Raw genomic sequence first — 24,594 nt, 5'->3', positions numbered from 1 at the left:
TCCCCACAGGATTTGAGCGTCACCAGCCAGGTGTGGTGATGAGCATGGTGTCTCCTTTCTCTTTCAGGACAACGTGTTGAACATCATCAACCAGATCATGGATGAGTGCATCCCACAGGACCGCGCCCCCCGGGACTTCTGCGTTAAGTTCCCCGAGGAGATCCGGCACGACAACCTGGGCGGCCAGCTGTGGTTCGGGGCTGAGGTAGGGCCAGCACTTGGGTTCCTGGATTGCAGATGGCACATGAGGCCATGGTGCCCCTGGGAGGGCCAGGGAAGGTGTGAACCTGAGCCCCCAAGGCTGCGCGTGTGAGTGAAGGAAGCTTCCCATAGATTCTTAGGAGGTTCCTAGGCCCCCAGACATGCAGGACCGACATGTGGTTCTTAACAGCAGCAACACAGGGGTCGAGAACAGGAGTTCCAGCTGGGCATCGTGGTTCACACCTGTTATCCCAGCCACTCAGGAGGCTGAGGCAGGAAGATCAAAATCTCAAGCCTATCCTAGGCGACTTAGTGAGACCCTGTCTCAAAATAAAAGTTAAATTTAAAAAGAAAGGACTGGGTGAGCTGGGATTTGGCTCAGTGGCACCATACCTGCCTTGGAAGCACAAGGTCCTGAGTTCAATCCCCGGTAGCAAAATAAAACAACACAAAAAATGGACTGGGGATGCAGCTCAGTAGTAGAGTGCTTGGCTAGCACATGTGAGGCCCTGGATTCCATCCCTAGCACACACGCACGTGCACGTGTGCATGCACACACACACGCAGCGGTGTGACACAATGGTGACGGCATGGGGCGGCTCTGCTAGACCCTGTCTTGCCACATCTCCTGGCAGCTGGTCAGGGCTTTATCTTCATCTCCCAAGGAGAAAACTGAGGCATCGAGATCAGCTGCCGCACCCCTACCTGAGGGCCGTCTCCCCAGCCCAGTGACATCCTGTAACTCCCTCAACCTCTCCTTGGCCGTAAGATTGAGACCCGGGCTGCAGGGCTCTGGCTGTGCCTGTCGTCTGGCTGTGCTCTGCCTCTGGCTGTGCCTGTCAACCGTCGGCCTCTGGCCCTCCTCGTCCTCCCTGCCCTCCTCTCCGTGGCTCCCCAGACCTGCCCACCCCAGCCCCGGTCTACCCGTCCCTCTGCCTGCTTTGTTCCTCTGAACCTGCCGGCTGGGGCGTCCTCCCCCCAGTGTCTCCCTCTCTCCAGGGGCCCAGGGCAGAGGGCTGCTGTGAGGGGCTCCAGAGGAGGTAGCTGCTGCCCGCCGCTAGGCCGGGCTTGTGTGTGCAGGGTGCCATCTCCACGCGTGGTGTTCGGAGCTCCCTGCTGCCCTTGGGAATCTACCACCCTCTTGCTCAGCCACCCGGGAAGTCACTTCTTGTCCTGACTCAATGATAGAGATGGGCGGGTAACCACCCAGCCTGTGGACAGGAACCCATATCTCACAGAGTCTCCTGGAGCTGGCTGCACCCCACAGCCTAAGAACAGCTGGCGAAATTTTGTGCTTATGCCACACCCTGGAGCACAGCAGATGTAGGGGTTTGTGGATGCAGAGGGGCCACCTGACCTGCTGGGAGCCAAGGGCTATCAGGCCTCAGGGGTGGGTGTAAGGACCCTCAGGTGTCCGTGAGCCCTGAGCGCATCGACACACGGTGTCTGTGACTTGCCAGCCAGGCCCGCATGCTCGGGGGGCCAGGGCAGCCCTGCTGCATCACATGCCGGCCTCTGGGGACTTCTGACTCCGTGGCAGCCACCCTCAGGCAGGATTGGGAGGGAGCCTCATGGGGTCACATCATGGGGGCCTCGGCACAGAGCCCTGACCCACGAACCTCACGTCAGCCTCCCCTGCCTGGTCCTGCATGGTCCAGGTGGGGAGCATGTTGGTCACAGGAAGGGACATTGTCATTGCTCCCATGTTTGCTGGGGACTTAAGAGGAACCCTGGAGGGGACCAGAAGCGGGGACCACTGAGGCCTGGGGCACTGGACTGGGGCCCCTGAGAACATGGGCGCCCCTCAGCATGTTTTCTGCCCGCAGTGCCTGGCTGCCGGCTCCATCATCATGAACCGGGAGCTGGAGAGCATGGCCATGCGGCCACTGGCCAAGCAGCTGACTCGCAGCCTGGAGGATGTGCGGGGTGCCCTCCGAGACCAGGCGCTGCGTGACCTCAGCACCTACACAGAGAAGATGCGGGAGGCACTGAGGCGCTTCGACGTCCTGTTCGCCGAGTTTGAGCTCAGGTGACCTGGGTGGCCCTGGCAGGCCCTGAGTATAGGGAGTCGCGGCCTTCGCCCCGGACCTGGTGTGTCAGTTCTCGTAATTCCAGCTAGGGAATCCCACCATCCCAGGCCCACCTGTGATCCCAGTGCTCTGGGAGACTGAGGCAGGAGGACCCCAAGTTTGAGCTCAGCCTGGGCAACTTAGTGACTTAGTGAGACCCTGTCTCACAAGAAAAAAAAGGGGGTGCTGGTATGTAGCTCAGTACAAAGGGCCTGGGTTTAATCCTCAGTACTGGAAAAAACAAACAAACCCTAAAAACAAAACAAAAACTCAACAAACAAAATGAGAAAATACACGAGAGCCCCAAGCAGGGAGCAGCCTGCGGGGGCTCAGTGCCATCTGGTGGGGGTGAGGGCCTTCCAGAGAGAGATTGGGGAGAGGTGGCCTGTGGTCCTGAGGGTCAGGGCCCTTCGAGAGCCCCACGGCTTTGTGCACAGCTGGTACAGTGGGAATGGGTGGATGCAGCTAACAAAGCTGTGCGTCCTGTGTCTGCAGAGCCTAGAAGACCTCTGGAGTGGGTCTCTCTGGGAAACGAGAGCACAAACTGTTGGGCTTTACTTTCTTCTCTTCGGATTTTCTGAATAGGTTTTCATGGCAAGAAAAAATTAGTGTGGGGTTAGTAGGAAAGACATTCTCACCTGGGAGCAGCTGGGCAGGCCTCTCAACAGACACCAGTGCCGAGCTCTGACTCTGCCATGGCGGGGCACACGGGGCTGTCTAGCGCTCACATGCACACACTTGCACACTCGTCCCCTTGCTCACCCCTCAGGCTGGCACCAGGGAGGGGCGGCTGCCCAGTGGCAGGGATGGCTTGAGTAGGGGCCAGGCTGACACTCAGCAGGGCTGGGAGTCCGAGGTGGCCCTGGACCTGCCCTGCAGAAGCTTTGCTTTGAAACATCACCCAAAGCTGGGAGCCGCGTTTGTGACGCTGAAGGTTAGGGTCTAAGAGCTCCTTTTTGGGAGGCGCAGGTGGCTTGGGGGCCTGATGCACCTTGCTGTGTCTGCAGCTATGTCTCGGCCATGGTGCCCGTGAAGTCCCCCAGGGAGTACTACGTGCAGCAGGAGGTCATCGTGCTGTTCTGCGAGACCGTGGAGAGGTGAGGACCAGCAAGGGGCAGCCTACTTGGGCCTTGTCCGAGGTGCCTGGCCTGCTGTTCTCCCTGCTGTTCCCTCTGCACAGGTGGCTGCGGGCAGGGCCTCCCCAGTGATCCCATCTGTCCCACCCTTTCTCTGGGCTGAGGGACAGTACTCCCAGGACTCGCATGACAGGAGGAAGGCTGGTGGGCTCGGCCCACGGGGCTACCGCCTGCCCTCTTCCCCCGCCTGTCCACTGCCCAGCTCCTCATGTCAGCCCACAAGGAGGCCCTCGCTGGGCTTCAGGCCTGTTGAACAGTTTCGGGGTAACTCATCAGTGTCATCAAAGTCAGGTTTTCTGAGTGGATGTTGGGGCCAAGTCTTCAAGTTGGGCATTTTCCCAGTTTGCTGTGGTGTTAGTAAGTTTTGAAATTGACCAGCATCACGTCCCAAGTTTGTTATTTTTCGAAGACAGACCGTTCACTGCTGATTCTTTGAGAGAGATTTTCAGTTGCTGGAAAATGAGATGACCGGAAGTACCTGCCTTTGATCTTGAAGTCACTATGGCAGCCACGCCTGTTCCCCAGGTGTGGAGAAAGCCACCTGCTACGTGGAAGGGGACATCAGCCCTGTTCCTCTGGAAGTGTCAGCTAGAGAAGAATTTTTGTCCCGTGTTTATTCTGGTGCTGGAAGTGCTCAGGTTTCCTGGTTAGACAAAGCTGCCGCCTAGCTGGCTCTGTGGGACATCCCCACTGTCTTGCACACCTCACCTGCTCCCCACACTCCCACTCCCTTCCTGGGACCGAGGTGGAGCAGGTGGCGGGACAGGTGCATGACTATACTTAACCACCTCTTCCAGAGCTGTCCGAACAGTGCAGCCTCTCCAACGTCAGCCTCCCATGGGTGAGGGGTGGGGATGCCCTTCTCCCGCCTCCCTGGGTCTAGCCCTGGAGGCACTGTTCACTCCCTTTCACCCCTGGCCAGGGCTCTGGACTGCGGGTACCTCACCCAGGACATGATTGACGACTACGAGCCAGCACTCATGTTCACCATCCCCCGGCTTGCCATCGTGTGGTGAGTGGCCCTCCTGCATATTCATAGCAGTCCTCTGTTCTGACTTCATTCCTTCCTCATCACTGAGACACAATACCTGACAGCCACAAGGTAAAGGAGGAGAGGTTAATTTTAGGTCACAGTTTGCAGAGGTTTTAGTCCATAGCCTGCTGGCTCCAAGGTGGGGCAGCCTGGCAGAGGGCATCACGGAGAAGAAACAGTCCATGGCAGGGCAGGCAGGAGGCAGCAGCTATCAGGGGAGGAGGAGGGACGTGTACCCTCCAGGCCACACCCACAGTGACCCTCCTCTTCCCACCAGGCTTCACCTCCCAACATCACACCCAGCTATAACCAGTTAGTGGACTAATCCAGTATCACTCACCCATGAGCCAGTCACCTCTCCAAAGCCCCACCTGCGGGCACATGAGGGTTCGGGAGGACATCCATATATAAGCCATAGCATGCCCCATCCCTCAGCTTTCCAGAGGAGTCACCAGGCAGGCCATTGGGCCTCCCCAGCAGATGAGAAGCGGAGTACCCACAGCATCCCCTGCTTAACTTTGTCTGGGAAGGAGGCAGCAAGATGGGCAGACCCTTGTCACCTGCCACGGGCAGGCACGATGCACAGCAGCTCACTCGTCAGACGCTGCCCTCCACACATGGCCGCTCGGGCTTGCCTGCAGGGCAGGGTGACATGCAGTGGCTCATAATGACAGGAGGACAAGGTGCCCCTGATTCCCAGTGGAGGGCATGGTAGGTTTGACTCTTTCTTGGCCTGGTGGGGAGGTGACTGCCAGGTGGGCTAGGGAGCTTGCTGAGAGGCTACCTGGCAGAGAGCCTTCCTGCTGGCAAGGGACAGTGGATCTAGAGAGAGCAGGGAGCTCACTGCCAGCTTTCATATACCCGAGGCCGGGAGTACTGAGGCACCTGCAAGCATTTCCAAGGCAGAGCCTAGGTATCTTGGGCTCTTCCCTTGTTGCTCGTTCCCTGACTCTGGACAGGGACCTGCCTCCTTGCTGCCAGGCAGTGGTCACTGAGGCTAGCCGGTGTGGAGGAGAGCTCGAGGGGGACCTCTGGCCTTGTGGCCAGGAAAGTGGCCCTGCAGGCAGCTGGCTCGCAGATGCGGAGCTGCCAGAGTGGGATGGGGAGTCCAGGGACAGACACCCACTGGAGGCGTGGATGTCTGGGATGTGGCCAGGGATGTGTGGTGGGCACCAAGGCCAGGATGGACCCAGGCCTGGTCACAGGGAGGAGGCCCGGGGCACAGGCACAGGTGGCAAGTGCTCGGCCAAGCAGCCCTTGCACGGGAGTGGGGGTGTGGGGGAGCGAACAGTGCTACCTGCACAAGAAGGAGCGCTCCCCCTGCACAGGGGCAGGTAGAGTTGGAAAGCGTCCAGCCACCCACCAGGCATCTGGCTGGCTGCCTTCCTCGGGTGCCTTCCTCGGACGTCCCGTCCCTGCAATGTCCTTTGGGCCTGGTTTAACTCTCAGTGCTTTTCTAGAATCTTCTAATGACTCGGTGCCCTGGCAGCTCCCCTCTTCCCCCTCTTTCATCAGAGCTTTGTCCACAGATCGACAGGGCTGGTCAGGTCCTGTTACATGGAGAGGGTAGAGGGGCACTTTAATCCCTTTGTTCATCTGTAGAGTATGGGAATCTCCCGTCTCCTGAGGGTGTGGAGCTGGAGGACTAGTGTCCCCCTGGCCAGCAGGAAGGGTCTTGGAGTGAGGGTCTTGGGGTGCAGGAGGAGCCCACCCTGGTGCACAGAGCCCCTTTGATGGCCTCGTGACTCCATCATGTGGTTTTCATCCCAGAAAAAGGCCTCAGTGTGGTCAAACTCATTTTGATGGAACTGATGAGCCTTTTGGGTCCTTACTTCTTCTCTTTGTTTAAAAAACAGAATAGCAGAACTCCTTGGAGCAGGGCCTTGTTTTGTCAGCAGGACAGGGTCTGGGAGTCTTCAGGGACCCTGCACCTGGGGGGACTGGATATGGCCTTGGGGAAGTGGGGGTCTGACTCTCTGACAAGCCCCCCGCAGGTGTCTGGAGGCACAGCATCCAGCACTCGCCTCACCCTTCGTGGACTGCTCTCCTCCAAGTCTGCAGCGCCTGCCTCTGTCCTGAGCTGTGGGCATCCACAGCAGCCACACTGACCCTCCCCGCTCTGCCTGCCGCCCTCCCTAGGCCCCAGCAGTTTTAAAATAACTGGTGGCGTCAGATGACCCAGGTGCACTGTGTTCCTGGTGTCGAACTGCGTGCTGCCCATGCTTTTTGGCTTTTTGTTTATTTTTTTGTGGGTTTTTTTCGGTACCAGGGATCGAACTCAGGACCTTGTGCTTGCGAGGCAGGCGGCAGAACCACTGAGCTAAATCCCCGGTCCTGCTTTTCGGCTCTTTATCGCCTCCCAACGCTGTCCGTGCCTGAGCACAGGCCACCTGGACAGAGGCGGTCCCCTTGACTGCATCATCATCACCCACAAAGACGTCCGTCCACATCCGCCACCCCTGTAATCACACACACGTCCCAGGGACACCACCGTGTCTGTTTCTGTAGGTTTGCCTGTCCGGGCCACTCATCAGTGGATTTGTATTATATGTACATCTCCCCACCAAAGCAGGGATGCTATCCTCCATTATTCACCAGGGTGCCCTTGGTGCGTGGGGTCTGGTAGCACAGGGCCTGCTGCAGAATTCTGTTCCATTGGTTGGATAGGGCATAAATGTGCATTTACAAAGATTGTTCCTAAAGCATTACTTGTAACCAAAAATTTGAGGGGGTGGATTCCAGAATTAAGGGATCGATTTAAAATGATAGCCCAGTGATGGCGACCCTTTTAGAGCTTTCAGTGATACAAAAGCCCGCTGTGGTACATGTGCCATAGGTTCAGCACCACTGTTTTAGCCATTAAAGCAATTTTAGAGAAAAATCCCCAATGTCATATAGAAACATCCCCAGGGTGTTAGGACAAAAAGTTGTTACCAAATAGTATGTATTTACTTTACAAAATTTAACCCGACAGATAAAACTTATGTGAACAGAAAGCTAAGCAACAAGCATTCTTTTATTATTGTGATAAAATATGCATAACAGTTTGCCATTTTAACTATCCAGAGTGTGCAGTTCAGTGTCGTTAGAACATTTGCCCTGTGTACCACCATCACGACCATTGTGGTCCGTCCTACACGGAAGCTGTTTCCATTAGACACTGACTTTCCTCTCTCACCTCTCCACCACATTACTTTCCATCTCTGTGAACTTGAATACTATAGGGACCTCCTTCAGGGGAAGCATACAGGATTTGTCCTTTTATGAATGAATTATTTCACTTGCTATAAGATCAGGGTTCACCTTTAGTACAGCAAATATCAGAATTTCCTTCCTTGTTAAAGGCCGAATAATATTCCACTGCATGTAATTAAATGCCATTTTAATATGAGATTTGCAGTAGTACTGAAAAGAATAAAATACCTAGGAATAAATGTAACCAAAGAGGAGAAAAGACATGGATGTTGAAAAAAATTAAAGATCTACTAAAATGGAAAGAAATCCCATGTTCATGGATTGAAAGACTTAATGTATTAGGATGGCAGCATTCCACAAAGTGATCAGCAGCTACTGAAATCCCTGTCAGAACCCCACTACCTCTCCTTACGTAACCAAGAAAGCTGTTCCTCAAATTCATATGGAACTGCAGTGGGCCCCGAATAGGCAAAACAATATTGAGAAAGAAAGACAATGTTGGAGGACCTTGATTTCAAAACCTACAAAGCAAAACAGTGTGGTCCTTGCCTTATGATACAGATAAAGACCAGTGGAGCAGAATTGAGAGGATGGAAATACACCCAAAAGCCTGTGACCCGCTGATCTTTGACAAGGTACCATTCAGTGGGGAAGGAGCATTCTAAATCCGCAAAGCTGGGACAGGAGGGCAGCCACTTCCAAAAGAGCAAAGCCGGGCCCCATGATGGTTAATTTTCTGTAAATTAACAGAAACTCAGCTGGGCCTTGGGAAGTGCATGTTAGGCCAAACACCAGTCAAGATGCTGCTGTGAAGGCATTTCAGGCTGAGGCTTACATGGATTGTGCCCTCTGAGCACAGCGAGTTAGGCTCATCCTGCGGTGGGTCTCATCCAGGCCATCTCAGGCCCTCAGAGGAAACGCAGTGAAGCCCCAGTGCAGGGGATTCTGTGGATGGCAAGGTCCCTCTTCTTGGGGCCCTAGCTTGCTGGTCTCCCTGCAGATCCTGGACTCACCAGCCCCACAGTCGCACGAACTAATTCCTTAAGTACATGCCCGTCACCCCCAAGTCTCTCTGTCACTTCAATTCAGGGAATAAATATTCATGTTCTTGGACTTGGCATGGATTCTTAGATTTGACACCACACACACTAGCAACAAAGTAAAAAAAATAAACTGGACTTCATCACAGTTGGCTTTTGTGTGTCAAGGATCCTGTTATCAAAGTGGAAAGACAACCTAAAGAGTGGAAGGAGATAATTGCAAATCATATGTCTGATAAATGCTTAATGTGCAGAACATATGAAGGATACTTACAACTCAACAGCAAAGAGCCAAGCAACCCAATTCAAAAACAGCAAAAAACTTGCATAGACATTTTTCTGAAGATACACAGTAGCTAATGAGCACATGAAAAGATGTTCAGCAGCATCATCGTAGGTCATTTAAAAAATGCAAGTCAAAGATGCACTACGACACCTCGGAGGTGCTGAGCTGGGTGTGAACAGACTGGTGGTGGGGGTAGTGAGAAGGTCAGGAGACGGGAAGCCACCATGCATTGCTGTGGGTGTCAGGTGGCCCCACGGCTGGGATGGTGCAGTGGGACAGCACTCTAGGAATATGTGTCCTTGTCGCAGCCTGACCTTCCTGCTGGCAGGGCCCGTGGACACCAGGCACAGCTGTCATAGCACACGAGGAACATAGCCATGTTTGGGTGTGACTTTTTTTCTCAGAGATAGCAGTTTATTTGGCGTAGTCCATGATTGAGAATATCTGACACTCCTCAGCCAACATTTCCTACTTCTCTGTTACAACGTACTGGGTGCCCTGAGTATAGGTAATTCACGGTCTTCATTCCTTCCTCTATGCCTAGATTAAACAGGTTTCCCTGTTTAGTGCACACTTCACATGCACAGGCTTTCGGGAGAGAGGGTGACAGTGTTTACAACTCACCCTCTGAGCTAAAAGCACTTAATGTAAAAGATAAAGCAAGTAGGGTCACCCCACAGCTGTTTGTGAGTGTTCGGAGCATCGGACTTCAGCATACCGTCACTGGCCCACGTGGGATTCATCCTGACAGTGTAGAAGACACTAATTTCCTTGGAAAGACAAAGGGCAATATGACTAAGAAGGACTCATCCCCCACTCTTCTTTTTTTTTTTTTTGGTACTGGGGATCGAACTTGGGTCCTTGCACTTGCGCAGCAGGTGGCGAAACCACTGAGCTAAATCCCCGGCCCTCTTTTCTAATAATACATAGAACTTTTACCTTACATGATTAGTATCACCCAAGTTTCACACATGGAAAAAAGTAGCTAAAAAATAATCTGTGATGCATTCTCACTATGCAGTCACAACAGAATCTGGTGTCACTCATAGAATCTGCAAGTTAGAGCCTCAGAGATGATGTTGTCCATCCCCTCGTTTGATAAATGGGAAACTGTCAAAGGCAGGTGATGTGCAGGACCCTGAGGTCTAACCGGGTGGCGGAGTCTGTGTAGGATGCAGGGACTCAGCCTAATTCATGGCTCTGTGGTTTCCCATTCCTCTTTAAAAGGCTCTCTAAAGATGCACCACACAATAAAGCACAGGAAGCGACATAGGGAAGGGATTTGCTCTTGCAACGGTAGGACTTCTCTGCGATTGTTCAGTGTTCTCCGGAAAACAAGTGCAGGCTGGAAATAGCTTCTTGGATTTGGGAAGGCTCTGCTTGACTGCGCCCGTGGTGGGCAGGCGGCTGCCGCACAGGGGAATCCCACATCCCATACAGAGCTATCGTATCGGGTAGCGCAGCAACACCTGTAGCAGTAGGACTTACGGCCCGTGTGGGATCCACCTTTCTACACCCGGGCTTTCCCAGAAGGGGGCCTTTTGGGTTGAGCGTTTCTTCAGTGGAATGATACATGGTGCAGCAGTCTGAAGCCCGCTCCACACCTTCCCCACTACGCTGAGAAAGCCCTGACCATTGGGAGGAAGGGCGTCGCCAGGTGCCGTTCCTTGGAAGCCCTCCTCTCCGGAGCTGGTCACAGGGAGGTCGCCTGCCGGAGGTTAGGGTTAGCGGTGATGTTGGTCTTTTGGCTGCAGTTTGTTGCCCCGGGGGAAAGAGTCTGTTGCGCAGGCGCCCTTGGCAGTTGTACTCCCACTCGGCCTCTGTGGGCAGCCGCTCATCGCAGGAGGGGCGGCCGGGTGTCTCCTTTGGCGCCTTGAGCAGGTAACCATCAGGGAGCGCCGCAACCTGTCAGTAGGCAGCAGGGTTCACAGACTGCTCCCGTTCAGCATCCTGACTTCATAGGCACCCACGTGAAAGGCATCAACAGCAGCTCACCCTGGGTTCCTCCCCTCCTGCTTTACCTGAGGGTCATCAGTGCTCGCCGTAAATGCTCCAGCAGGGGTGAGGAATGCCTTGGTGGACGCGTGTGGCCGCTCTCCAGAGCCCGGGCCTGGTGTTGGCCTGAGTATCGGTGCGCAGTCGCCGCGCTGCCTGGGCCGCGGGCCGAGCCACCGAGCGGTGCAGCATCCACGGGCGGCAGAGCGTGGGCGACCCATGACCTTGGTGTGACTTTTTTTTTAAAAAAAGGGTTATTTTCTGTTTTGGTACCGGGGGTCGAACTCCGGTCCTTGCGCTTGCGAGGTAAACGGCGGAACTGCTGAGCTAAATCTTTTGAATCTTCCTTTTACGCACGAGACCCAACCTTCGACATAGCGAAGGAGTCCGGTCCTTGAGTTCTGATGTCCTTTCCCCAAGCCTGGCCGGAAGACCCCGTCACCTCTGCGGGGATGAGTGCCCTCCATTCACACACAAGCCCGCACAGCCCTGGTCTGGCGAGGGCGCGGATGGGCCTTCCCAGGGGACCCACGACACACAAGACCGGAGCAGCCCGGTACCCCGTGACCCAGGAGAAGCAGCCTGAAGGATGGCGGCTCAAGGAGAGAGGTCACCCGTGGCGGGTGGGAGCTCCCCCTGCAGGCGCTGAGCGGGGCTGCAAGTGCTCACGGGGCCAGTTGGAGGTGGCACCCAGAGGAGAGGCCTTCAGCAGGTGTTGAGCTGGATGCCAGCCTGGGGAGAGTGAGGAAAGAAAGCCCCAGGCTGGGGAGGGGTGCCCAGGAGGAGGGGCGGGTGTCCGCGCGAGACTGTGTTTTGCTTTTGGAGAGGACAGTTTCAGGTCATTCTCAGAAAGCTGCACATTGAAAGCCAAGTCCTCCACTCCCAGGAGGTGGTCTAACTAACAAATCTCTATGCCAGTGTGTCTGATGGCGACACTGATGCATGTGGATCTGTTCTTAGGATGATCTTATGGCTCCTCTTGTGAACACACGTCAATCAGCTTCAGAAGGTGGGAAAGTCTGGGAAAGATTGTTCCCATTGCCTTTTTCTGAGCTTCTGTAAGACCCAATCACAAGGGTGGGAGGGTGAAGCTGGAACTGGGAGGTGGGTCCACCACGTGGTCCCCATGCAAGTGTCGATTTGGAGGGGTCCCAGGCCCGCTCCCCGGGGGCCACAGGGTAACTGGGCTGGCTTGTATGTCTCTACTGCAGTGGCCTTGTGGTCTACGCAGATGGACCCCTGAACCTGGAGCGCAAGGTGGAGGACATGTCTGAGCTTTTCCGGCCCTTCCACACATTGCTTCGGAAAATCAGGTGGGGACCTGGTGGGGGAGGGCGTGGGAGGGGGGGGAGGGGGTGTGTGCTGAGTGGAGGCTTGAGCCTTTGGGAGTCTTCCCAGGCCGGGTAATACTCCTCCTGGGCCGTGCCTGATCGTGTGGTGGTCAAAACCAGCCGTGCAGGCCAGGGCTGTAGCTCAGCTGTAGACCTCTTGACCAACATGTGCAAGGCCCTGGGTTCAATCCCTTGAACCAAAAAAGCAAAACAAGACAAACCCTGTCTTGTTTTGCCCTGCCTGGGCCTCTCCTGCAGTGGGCAGCTCTTCAGTACTGAGCTTTAGCGGGTGACAGACTTCACACTGCCTGAAGTGCCCAGACAGCTTGGTGCTTGCCCTTTACCCAGCCCAGTCCCTGAAGTTTGCTTCCGTTTAGGTCACTGATGTGCAGATGTTGCTTTTTGTCTTTAATCTTTGTTTGTGTCCACACGCGTTGGAGCCCTTTGGAAACTCCACACATTTCTGTGGCGTGGGTTGAGTTCTCTGCTCAGTGGCAGCCTCCTGCAAGGCTGGAGACAATGGAGAGTCTGGGACTGTGTCCTTGGGTGCATCCCTGGCCCCGAGGCCCCAGACACCATTCCCTGTCACAATCGCTGGTTTCCAGAAGCTCTCTCTCCCCTGTATGGTGGTGAAGCTGTTGACCCCCTGGGCTCCTGCAGTCCCCTCCCTGGATCCAGGGAAACGTCCTGAGGCCAGCCAGGGCCAGGATTCCCCTGAAAGCGCAGGACCCTGCCCCAGCCAGGGTACTGAGTCCAGACGGTCAGATGTGACCCAGGGGAGTCCTGGCAGGAGGTGCTTGGTAAGTCAGTGGGCAGGGAGTGTGCAGTTCAGTGCATGGTTCACCTAGGACGGTGGTGAACCTATGGCACGTGTGCCGCCGTGGGCTGTTTGTAGCATTGAAAGCTCTAAAAGGTTCTCCATCATTGATCTAGGAGATATCTGTGGGGAAGGTGACCCCTGGGGCAGAGGCCGAGGTCCTGCCCTGCCAGGGTGTCTGGTGGATGGGAGAGGAGACAACCATCAGTGGGGAGAGGCAGTGGGCGGTGCCGAGGCTGGGAAGGAAAGCAGAGTCCCAGCAGATGGGGTGGGAGCTGGGGATGCGGGGAAGGGAAAGGCGTCTTGTGGGACAGTGTGGACCTCAAGAGGCCACTCCTGTGGGTCATGCTTCCCTGCAGTGGGGTCTCAGGGGAAAGTCTGTCCTTGGTGTAGGTGGTGGAGAGGAAGATTGGGGCTCAGTGGCCTAGAAGCAGAATGTCCACAAGTGACCACGGGGTCTGGAGGTACCTCTGAGGAGAACAGGACACAGCCTCAGGAGGCTTACCGTTGAGAGAGACCCCTGTAGTATCTGAGAATCCAAAAGCCTTCTCCATCAAAGATGGGCCGTTTAAAAATCCCCAGATGTGTAGGGGAAGTGGGAGGGGTAGGGGAAAGGAAAAAATATGAGAAAAGGAAAAAATGGAAACAAAGTCTTTGTAAATGGCGGGGAGGGGTTGAAGGGAGGGCAGGAGAATGGGGAAAAAATAAGAACCAAGATAACATCGTGTACAGGTACAAGTTCCCAATGATGGATGTAACTGTATTGTACACCTAAAATGTACCAATAAACTTAATGGAAAAAACAAAGAGAATACTGAGAACCAAGCATTTATTTATGTTGGCTGGCCAAGAAAAATGATAGAAAAAACATTTTTTTAAAATCCCCAGATGTGCTGGGCATGGTGGCACACACCTGTAATCCCAGCCCCTCAGGAGGCTGAGAAACAAGGACCACAAGTTCAGTACCAGCTTGGGCAACTTAGCGAGACCGTATGTCAAAATAAACAATAAAAAGGGCTGGGGATGTAGCTCACTGGTAGAACCCTTGCCTGGTGTTTGAGGCCCTGGGTTTGATCCCAGTACTGCAAACAGACTAACAAGATATCCCAGATACCAGTAAGTATCCCTCCCGACCTATTATCTACCATAGGCATTGTAGACCAATCAAGACCTTGCATTTCCCCCATGGCCCTGCCTGGAAAGCTTTCATACAGGATGAGGCAGCCGTGGCCCAGGTGTACAGCCTGCCTGCCGCCCCACGAGCTGTTGCTTGTGTTTCCCATACGGAGATGGAGAGAACTCACAAGTGGGCTTGGCTACTCCAGGCACCGGGTCTGAGGGCCTATCTGTCACTGTGTCTTCTGTGGCCTGATGTTTCTTGTTTAAATTTTTTTTTTTGTACCGGGGATCAAACTTGGGTCCTTGTGCTTGCTAGGCAGGCGGCAAAATGTTTTTTGTTTAATTTTAAAAATTTGATTTTAATGTAATACAAATAGATATTAATAAAGAAAATGTATTTTTTAAAGTCTTCTTACTTCTATGAAAAAGTAAAGCAAAATTTCATGAAAATTAATTAAAGAATAGAATTGGTTAATACACTGGTACCCTAATCTTAAAAGAATGGTCAAAATGTTTGACTACAAATTACAGACAAAAAAAGACTCTTACAAAAAAGAAACAGATAATAACACAAAACTTTCTTTTCAATGAACTAAGAGGACCTAGTGGTATAAATGAAACAAATTAGCATATATATTGAAATACTTTTGAAACCAGAATATGTAATTTGGGGAATTATTAGAACTTCTCCCTACTTTTCTATTTCTGTTTTTTTTTTATGTTTTCTTTAACACTTAATAGAAACAAGGTACAATAGATTTTTACTGTATTTTACATAAGATAGGCACCACAGAAATTTATGTAAACTAGATGAAAGAAAGATAGTTAAAGAGGGCCCAGTCCTGTGGGATATTTTCTGAGAGCATGAAAGTCAGAGTCCAGTTGGGGAAAAGGGTTCAGACTGCCAGATTAAGTGGATGTTAAAAAAAAGCTAAGATAGGGCCAGGGATATAGCTCGGTAGTTCCAGCACCTGCCTCCCAAGCGCAAGGTCCTGAGTTTGATCCCTGGTACCAAAAAAAAAAAAAAAAAGCTAAGATGCAGGCCTTTGTCTAGATAACCAAACACTGGGACCACCAATATTTCAAAGGCATCATTGGATTCAAAGATGTCTTTCCTGTTAGGCAAAGTCTCAAACATGCATTCAGTCCCAGACACAGGGATGACCTCTCCTCCTGGCACAGAATAGGAAGAAACCCACAACTTACGGACACTACTGACCCAGTCTCTGCAATTTTAGTCCTTATTTGCACTTTTGGTTTCTCACACCAGGGAACGTGGCACTCAGACGTGTGTCTGATTTATTTCACTTAGGGTTATGGTCTTAAGGTCCATCCATTTAACTATAAATGTCTGAAGCTCTTTCTTCTTTATGGCAGAGTAGTACCTCCATTGTGTTAAAAAAAAAACAACCCACATCTTCTTTATCCACTAATCAGTTGATGGGCATATGGGCTGTTTCCAGGATTTAGCTATTACAAACTGTGCTGCTATAAACATGTGTGTGCATATATCACTGTGGTATGATAGTATGATACTTTTTAATTCTTTCAAGAAGATACCAAGAAGAGGAATAGCTGGGTCAAATGGAACATCTAGTTTTAGTTTTTTGAGAAATCTCCACACTGATTTCCACAGTGGTTGCACCAGCCTACACTCCCACCAGCAGTGGAGCAGGGATCCTCTTTCCCCACAGCCCCCTCCCAGCATTTGTTATTGGTTGATTTCATGATAGCAGCCATTCTTTCTGGGGTGAGATGGAATCTCAGCATTATTTTAATTTGCATCTCTCAAGTGACCAGTGAAGTTGAACATTTTTTCATACATTTATTTTCTATTTCTACTTCTTCGTCTGAGAAATGTCTTTTCATTTCAGATCCCATTTTTGCATTGAGTCTTTAAATTTGGGGGGGGTCTGATTTTTTTGAGTTCTTTATATATTCTAGATAATAGTCCTTTATCTGATGAATAGCTGATAAAATTTTTCTTCCCATGCTGTGGGTTTTCTCTTCACTCTGTTGGTGGTTTCTCTTACTGTGCAAAAGCTTTTTAATGAGATGAAGTCCCAGTTGATTCTTTGTAGTATTTCCTGTGCAGTCTGGGTTTTGTTTATGAAGTCTTTGCCTACTCCTATGTCTACCTGTTCTCTCTTCCAGCAGATTTAGTGTTTCTGTTTTAATATTTAGATCTTTGATGCATTTCTATTTTAGGTTAGTGCATGGTGAAAGATATGGGTCTAGTTTCAAGTTTTGGCATGTGGAAAGTCAGTTTTTCCAGCACCATTTATTAAAGAGGCTATCTTTCTTCCAGTGAAGGTATTTGGCTCCTTTGTCAAAGATAAGTTGGATGAGTGTGTCTGAAATTGTTTCTGCATCTTCTAGTCTGTTCCATTGATCTTCAGGTTTGTTCTTTTGCCAGTACCATGCTGTTTTTATCACAGCAGCTTTGTAGTATAATTTAAAACCAGGGATTGTGATACCCCCTGCCTTGCCTTTGTTGCCCAGAATTGCCTTTACCATTCTAGGTCTCTTCTGGTTCCAAATGAATTTTAGGATTATCTTTTTCTAATTCTGTGACATATGCTGTTGGAATTATGATTGGAATTGCATTAAATCTGTATAATAATTTTGGAAGTATGGCCATTTTCACTATATTGGTTCTTCCTATCCAAGAACAAGAGATATCGTTCCATTTTCTGATATCCTCTTTGATTTCCTTTTTCAGAGTACTGTAGTTCTCAATGTAGAGGTCTTTTACTTCCTTCATTAGATTGATTCCTAGGTATTTCATTTCTTGGGATGCTATTGTGAAACAGGTTGTTTCTCTAATTTTTCTCTCAGTGAGTTTGTTATTCTTGTACAGGAAGGCTATTGATTTTTGAGTGTTGTATCCAGCTACACCGCTGAATTTGGTTATCATATCTAGAAGTCTTCTGATGGAATTTTTGGGGCCTTCTTTGTAGAGCATCATGTCATCTGCAAATAATAATAATTTAACTTCTTCCTTTCCTATCCTTATTCCTTTTATTTCTTTCTCTTGTCTAATTTCTCTGGCTAGTATTTCCAGAACTATATTGGACGAGTGGTGACAGTGGACATCCCTGACTTGTTCCTGATTTTAGAGTGAAACCTTTCAGTTTTTGTCCATTTAATATGATATTGGCTGTTGGGTTGTCACAGATGGCTTTTATCGGATTGAGATAAAGATCATCTATTCCAATTTTCTGTTGAAGGGTTTTTATCATGAATAGATGTTGGACCTTCTCAAACACTTTTTTTGAGTCTATTGAGATGATCATATGGTTTTTGTTCTTAGCTCTGTTAATGTAGTGTATTACAGGGCTGGAGATTTAGCTCAGTGGTGCCGCTGCCTGCCTCACAAGCACAAGGGCCTTAGTTCAATCCCTGGTACTGGAAGAAAAAATATGTAGTGTATTACATTTATTGATTTGCATATGTTGAACCATCCCTGCATCCCTGGGATGAATCTACTTGGTCATGGTGTACAACCTTCTTAATAATTTGCTGCATTCTCTTTGCCAGTATATTATTGAGGATTTTTGTGTCTGTGTTCATTAGGGAGATAGGCCTGTAGTTCTTTTTTTTGGTTGGATCCTTCCCTGGTTTTGGAATTGGTGTAGTGCTTGCTTCCAGGAATGAATTTGGGAATATTGCTTCCCTTTCACTTTCATTAAAGAGTTTGAAAAGTAGTGACATTAAGTCGTCTCTAAATTTCTTGTAGAATTCAACAGTGAATCTATCAGAGCCTAGGATTTTCTTTGTTGGTAGGGTTTTTTTTTGGGGGGGGTTGGTACTGGGGATCAAACTCAGGACCTCACGCTTGCCAGGCAGGCGCTGTGCCACTGAGCTACAGCCTTGGCCCTGTTGGTAGGTTTTTAATTACCTCTTCAATTTTATTGGCTGATATTGGTTTATTTAGAATTTTTGTATCTTTTTTATTCAGTTTTGGTAATTTATGTATATCTGGGAATCTGTCCATTTCTTCTGTATTTTCCATCTTATTAGAATACAAGACTTTGAATTAGATGTTGATGATCGTCTGGATTTCTGCAGGATCTGTTGTGATATCACCCTTTTCATTCCTATTTGCATGGCTTTGAGTCTTTTCTTTCCCTTTTTCTTTTTCTGGTACCGGGGATCGAACTCGGGACCTTGCACTTGTGAAGCAGGTAGTGGCACCACTGAGCTACATCTCCGGCCCTTTTTTCCCTTTTTTGATAAGGTTGGCTAAGGGTTTGTCAATTTTACTTTATCTTTCAAAGAACCAACTCTTCGATTCATTGACTCTTTGTATTGCTTTTTTAATCTCCATTGCATTAATTTCTGCTCTGACTTTTTTTTTTTTTTTTTTGGTACCGGGGATCAAACTTGGGTCCTTGCACTTGCCAGCAGGCAGTGAAACCACTGAACTAAATCCCCGGCCCTCTGCTCTGACTTTTATAATTTCCTCCAACGTATGAGCTTTGGGTTTGACTTGTTCTTCTTTCTCTAGCAGCTTGAGGTTCAACATTAGGTTGTTTATGTGAGCCTGCACTGTTTTCCTTATGTGGGTGTTCACTGCTATAAATTTCCCTCATAGGACTGCTTTCATTGTGTCCCATAAGTTCTGGTATGTTGTACTGTCATTATCATTTAATTGTAGAAATTGTCTGATTTCTTCTTTAATTTCATCTGTGACCCATTGGTTGTTCAGTAGGGTGTTATTTAATTTCCATGTGTTTATGAAGTTCTTGTAGTTTCTTTTGCAGTTGATTTCCGATTTCATTCCACTATGGTCTGATAATATGCATAGGATAATTTCCAATTCCTTTGCATTTGCATAAGCATGTTCTATGAAGTAGTATATGGTCTATTTTGGAGATGGTCCCATGTGTAGCTGAGAAGAATGTGTATGCTGATGTTTTGAGGTGCAATACTTTATAAGACATCTACGAGGTCCATTTGTTCAAAAGTTTGGTTCAGTTCTGATATTTCATTGTTAGGTTTTTTTTTCATTGTTGTTTTTTTATCTAGTTGATCTGGCTATTTGTGACAGCGGAATATTGAGGTCCCCCACTACAGCTGTGTTAGTGCTTATACGATTTTTCATGTCCATTAATATTTGCTTTATAGGGCCGGGCATTTAGCTCAGTGGTTTTGCCGCCTGCTGAGCAAGCACAAGGACCGGAGTTCGATCCCCGGTACCAAAAAAAAAAAAAAAGCTTTATATAGTTGGATGCACTGCCATTTGGTGCAAATATATTTATGATTGTCATCTCTTCCTCTTGGATTGTTCCCTTTACAAGAATGTTGTGACCTTCTTTGCCTCTCTTAATCAGTTTTGGCATGAAATCCACTTTATTTGCAAATAGAATAACTACCCCTGCTTTTTTCTGGGTCCCTGTCGCATGGAATATTGTTTTCCATCCTTTGAATTTCAGTCTATGAATTTGTTTTTGAATTAAATGTGTTTCTTTCTATTTTTTTTTTGGTATTGGGGATCGAACTCGGGACCTTGAGCTTGTGAGGCAGGTGGTGGAACCACTGAGCTAAATCTCTGGCCCTAAATGTGTTTCTTGTATGTAGCATATTGTTGGATCTTGCTTCTTGATCCATTCTGCCAGTCTGTTTCTTTTGATTAGTGAATTGAGACCATTTGCATTGATGATTATAACTGATATGTATTGTCTTATCTCTGTCACGTTATTTTCCTGTTGTTGGCTTCCTTCTTTCCTTTTCTGTTTAATTTCTTGCCTTGTGTGGCCTGATGTTTTTATTTTTTTTATTTTTATTTTTTTTTGCTACCGGGGATCGAACTCAGGATTTTGTGCTTGCAAGGCAGGTGCGGAACCGCTGAGCTAAATCCCCAGCCCTCTGCGGCCTGATGTTTTTAAACAGCTTCAGATGCCAAAGCCTTCATCTCAGGGTCCTCTGCCCACCCTGGGAGAGAAAAGCCAGAGGGAGATATTTAAATAGAGTGCTAAAAAATGAACTTGCCACCCATCAAAAAATAATTGGTGAATAAGATCAAATTTTTGTGAATAAACATTTATTAATTGAGTGTTAGATACAGGCAGACATGACGAGCTATCTTCATGTCTTTTCTAAAACCTTTGCAAGGCTTTGCCTTGGGGCAGACAGTTTGCCTCACATTAGAGCAGGCTGATTCTCCAGGTGCAAAACTGGAAAAAACTGAAGAGGTTTGAAAAATAGTGCTTGTAAAGTTCACTAAGCCATGGAAATGAGGCTCAGTGGACAAGAGGGAGAGTTTTTCTGAGAGGAAGTGAGCTTCCTGGTGCCTTTTTTCCCAAGAAGCATTTGACAATTCCAGGTGTTTGCTTGTCTAGGGCTCAGGTTGAGCAGGCTGAGTCTGTGGGGAGAGAGAGCCCAGGTGTGTGGGGCTGGCAGAATGCCTGGGAAACTCGGGCTTTCCGGCTGCACTCTGCCGGTTCTGGGGAGGCGAGGAGTCTGGCAGAGGCTCCCAGAGTCCAGAGAGGTAAGGTGATGAAAACTTCCCTCTGGCATGCTGCCTGGGGATGTTTGCCAGATTCCAGAGCTGTAGGCAGCAGGAGGCCAGAGGCTGAGGTGGACCGGAGGGCAGAATTGGATCTCCTGGAGATTTGGGGTCTGGGAAGGCAGAGACCCACCAGGCTCAGAGCAGCAGTGACCGGACAGTCTGCTCATCCCCAACCTTTGTGTCTCTGACCGTGATGCAATGGTGGACTGTCATACCACCTGCCTAACAGAGGAGAGGGGAGCCCCTCATCTGTCTCCTCTGTGATTCTTGTATGCCCAGTGTCTATCATATGATCCAAAAATTGCTAAAAATATAAAGAAGCAAGAAAAATGATTGATAGTTAATGCAGACAGCAGATGATTCAGGTAGTAGAATTAACACATAAATACTTGAACACAGTTGTGATTAGTGCACTAAGGAAAATAGAAGGGGAAATTAGATAATAAGGTGGAAAATTTAGAGAATTGAAATTTATAAAAAAGAAACAAATGATAATTCTAGAGCCAAGAAAAATCACAGCCTAAAAATAAAGACTCAGTAAATGGACTTGTTAACAGGTTGGACCCAACAGAACATAGATTTAATGAAAATGAGGAAGCTCAATAGAGGAGACCCAGACTGAAGCATGGGGAGAAAAAAGAATGGGAGACAAAGAAGAAACAACAGCAAAATGCACCCTAAGAGATGTGTGCAACACATCCAGAAGGTCTGACATATGACTGGAATCCCAAACAAAGGGATAGAGAGAATGGGCAGAAGCAGTAGTCAGAGAAACATGGCAAGAATTTTCCAAAACCACTGAGAAATCTACCCATAGATTCAGGCTGCTCAAGAAAACTATAAGCAAGACAAAGAATCATACCTTGCTATGTCAAAGTAAAATTGTCAAAGCAAAGAAAAAATGTTAAAAGCAACAGAAAAAGGGACATATTACTTTAAAAGGAACATAAGATAGACAGCTATCATCTCAAAACAAAAATAAGAATGATGGAAGCCAGCATGTCCTGAAATTATATGTACAGTGTATTCAAAATGCCAAAAGAAAATGACTGCCAACCAGAATTTTATAACCAGCAAAAAATCCTTCCAAAATGAAGATAAAATAATGAATTATTACAAAGCACAGAGCTGAGCAACTTTGTTATGAGGAGGTTGAACATAAAGAAAAACTAATTAGAGTTCTTCAGGAAAGAATGCAAGAGACCGAAGTTGTGATATTATAAATGAATATGGACAGCATTAAATGCTATAAATTGGAAAAGAATTTAAAATTAAACATTTAAAAAGCTATAAATTGGGCCGGGGATTTAGCTCAGTGGTTCCACTGCCTGCCTTGCAAGTGTAAGGACCCAAGTTCTATCCCCAGTACCAAAAAAAAAAAAAAAAAAAAAAAGATTTAGGGCTGGGGATTTAGCTCAGTGGTTTGGCTGCCTGCTGTGCAAGCACAGGGACCCGAGTTCAATCCCCAGTACTGCCCCCCAAAGAAGCTATAAATTGGAACAGAAGAAATGGTGAAACTAATTTATTTAAATTAGTGAAAAATAACATTAAATTATACCCCAAGAAAGCAAAAGAAAAGAAATAATAAAAATAAGAACAGAGATCAATGAAATAGAAAGAAAATATGCAATACACAAAAAGGAACAAAGCCAAAAGTTGTTCTTTGAAAAGATGAATAGGAAAAAAAAGAAAAGATGAATAGAAATGATAACTCCCTACCAAGACTAATCAAGGGCAGTGAGAGAAAACGTAACTCACCAGTGATAAGACTGGAGAGAGACATCACTACAGATCTCACAGACAGGGATGTGACAGAGGACGCTGGAAACAAATCTATATCAATAAATTCAACAGTTTGAACAAACAGGACAAATTCCTCAAGAAAAACCAAAGCTGACAGAAGAAATAGAACATCGTTGTGGTCCAATATGTATTCAGCACATTGAATCCACTATTTAAAGGCCTTCCCATAAATAAAATATCAACAGTACAGAAAGTTTAGCAGCAGACCAGTAACATCCAGTTTCCTGATCAGTGACAGTGTGACACTGCAGAACCATGGGAAGTGGCTGTTTTTTCCTAGTAAGTGGGCTGAGTCAGTAGGTCTCCAGTGAGAAGAAGATGTCATTTACAGATCTTTCTTGGTGTCTGGACCCTTACCACAATCACAGACGCAATCAATTCTAGAGAGACTGCAGAAATCAAAGTGGAAAATAAAACAATAGAACTTTTGGGGAAGAAAATCAAGGAGAGTATCTTTGTCACCCTGGACTAGGCAAAGATTTCTTAGGCGTAAAAACACTAACATAAGGGGAAAATGTGATACATTAGATTTCATTACAATTTAAAACTTCAGTTATGAAAAGTCACCATTAAGAGAATAAAAAGGCAAGCTACAGAGTGGGAGACTATATCCAGTTAGAACTCCAGCCCAAAATACACAGGGTGCTGCTACACATCAAGAAGAAAAAGGCGAACCAGTGAGACAGGGCAGAAGACTTGCAAGGCACTGCAGGGCTGGTAACTCAGGGCTGGACAGCACTCGACCCACCTTGCTAGTCACCAGCCCACACCATGAAGGCCACGAGAAGAGACCATTATCACCCACCAGAGAGGATGGTATGATCGAAAATATGATGGGGAAGGGAGGAGAAGAGGAAATAAAAAGGATCAAGATGCGATATGTACATGTACCAGTATCCTAGGATGAATGTATTCATTATGTATTGCAAAATATAATAATGAAAAATTAAAAAAAGAAATCCAACCCAGTGTTGATGAGGGACACAAGTGGGCAGAGCTGTCAGCGTGTCCACACGGCCACCAGCGCCCTGCGGGGCACCAGTCTCTCTCTCTGGTCTTTTGGGGGCACACACGTGTGTCATCTCCTGCAGAGACACGTGGGGACAGGAGGCCGCCACAGCCAGCACTGTGGGAGGAGGGGCAGATAAGAACAGGACTGGACCATGGTGTGTCTACAGCCGACCCATGGCCCTGGAAGGCACAGTCTCCAGGCATGTGACTCTCTGTGGCTGACCCCTTCGTCACACGGTTGCCAGATCTGTGTGACCACCATAGGACGCCCAGGAAAATTAGAATTTCAGATGAACAATGAATACTTTTTGTTGTGTAAGCACATCCCAAATGGGGGCATCTGGGGTCTACTTCCACTAACGACCTCACGCCTGGTCTTAAAAGTATGTGTTGTTTATCGGAAATTGAGATTTCACTGGTTGTCCTGTGTTTTATCTGGTGGTCTATGCAAGCCTGGTATCAGCCAACGAAGCCTGCACAGAGTGGCGGACCATGATTTCCATTCCCCCGAACCCAAGGGCAGGTGAGACCCACTCTGCCAGTGCTGTTAAGGCGGTGGTGGTGCTGGGGACTGACTGGAAGGATGCGGGGCACCGGGGGTCCTGGTTAGGGTTTTAGTTCCTCATCTGGACGCTGTCCACATGGGGATATCTGGGTGGTGCAGGTTCAGCGCCCTGCACTGTTCTGAGAACACTTGCCTCTCTGTACTCAGGCCCAGCTGAGCTTTTCCCAGCAGAGTAGCGTACAGCCAGCCCCGTCATCCCTGCTCTGGGCTCATCCGAGTTGTCACCAAATTAAGGGCACTTTCAGATTGGAAGCCTTCTCAGGCCAAGCCAGGCGCCCTGTCGTCCCCTCCCCGGGGGCCTGGATTTCTCTTTTTTGCAGTTGTCATCAAAACCCAATTGTTGTGTGTACAGATATCTGTCTCACCTCAGACCCTCAGCACTAGCATCTGGCGTGCAGCTGGTGCCCAGAAATCTTCATGGAACGGAGGAGAAAAATCTGTGTAAGCCAACATGTACTTTTCTCATGCTTTAGAGTTCT

General features: G+C 48.7%; 1 protein-coding gene across 9 annotated transcripts in view; it reads left to right on the top strand.

The window, feature by feature from the left end:
• Zfyve28 (zinc finger FYVE-type containing 28) overlaps positions 1-24,594 on the top strand; it is an 86,681-nt gene that overhangs the window by 45,664 nt on the left and 16,423 nt on the right. For 7 of the 9 annotated variants that reach the window (XM_004847389.4, XM_087187776.1, XM_087187778.1 and 4 more), the window contains 5 exons: positions 68-205; positions 2,028-2,230; positions 3,278-3,367; positions 4,329-4,418; positions 12,167-12,268. In XM_004847389.4, the coding sequence (XP_004847446.3) occupies positions 68-205; positions 2,028-2,230; positions 3,278-3,367; positions 4,329-4,418; positions 12,167-12,268 (623 nt within the window). Of the gene's footprint in view, positions 1-67; positions 206-2,027; positions 2,231-3,277; positions 3,368-4,328; positions 4,419-12,166; positions 12,269-12,303; positions 24,557-24,594 lie in introns of those variants that run through there. The other 2 variants (XM_087187775.1, XM_087187779.1) reach the window with 2 other exon arrangements.

Source organism: Heterocephalus glaber, unplaced genomic scaffold (assembly GCF_053883595.1).
Source record: "Heterocephalus glaber isolate CG9 unplaced genomic scaffold, H.glaber_assembly_v1.0 deba00001509, whole genome shotgun sequence".
Lineage (NCBI taxonomy): Eukaryota > Metazoa > Chordata > Mammalia > Rodentia > Bathyergidae > Heterocephalus > Heterocephalus glaber.
This window is presented reverse-complemented; position numbering and strand designations above follow the sequence as displayed.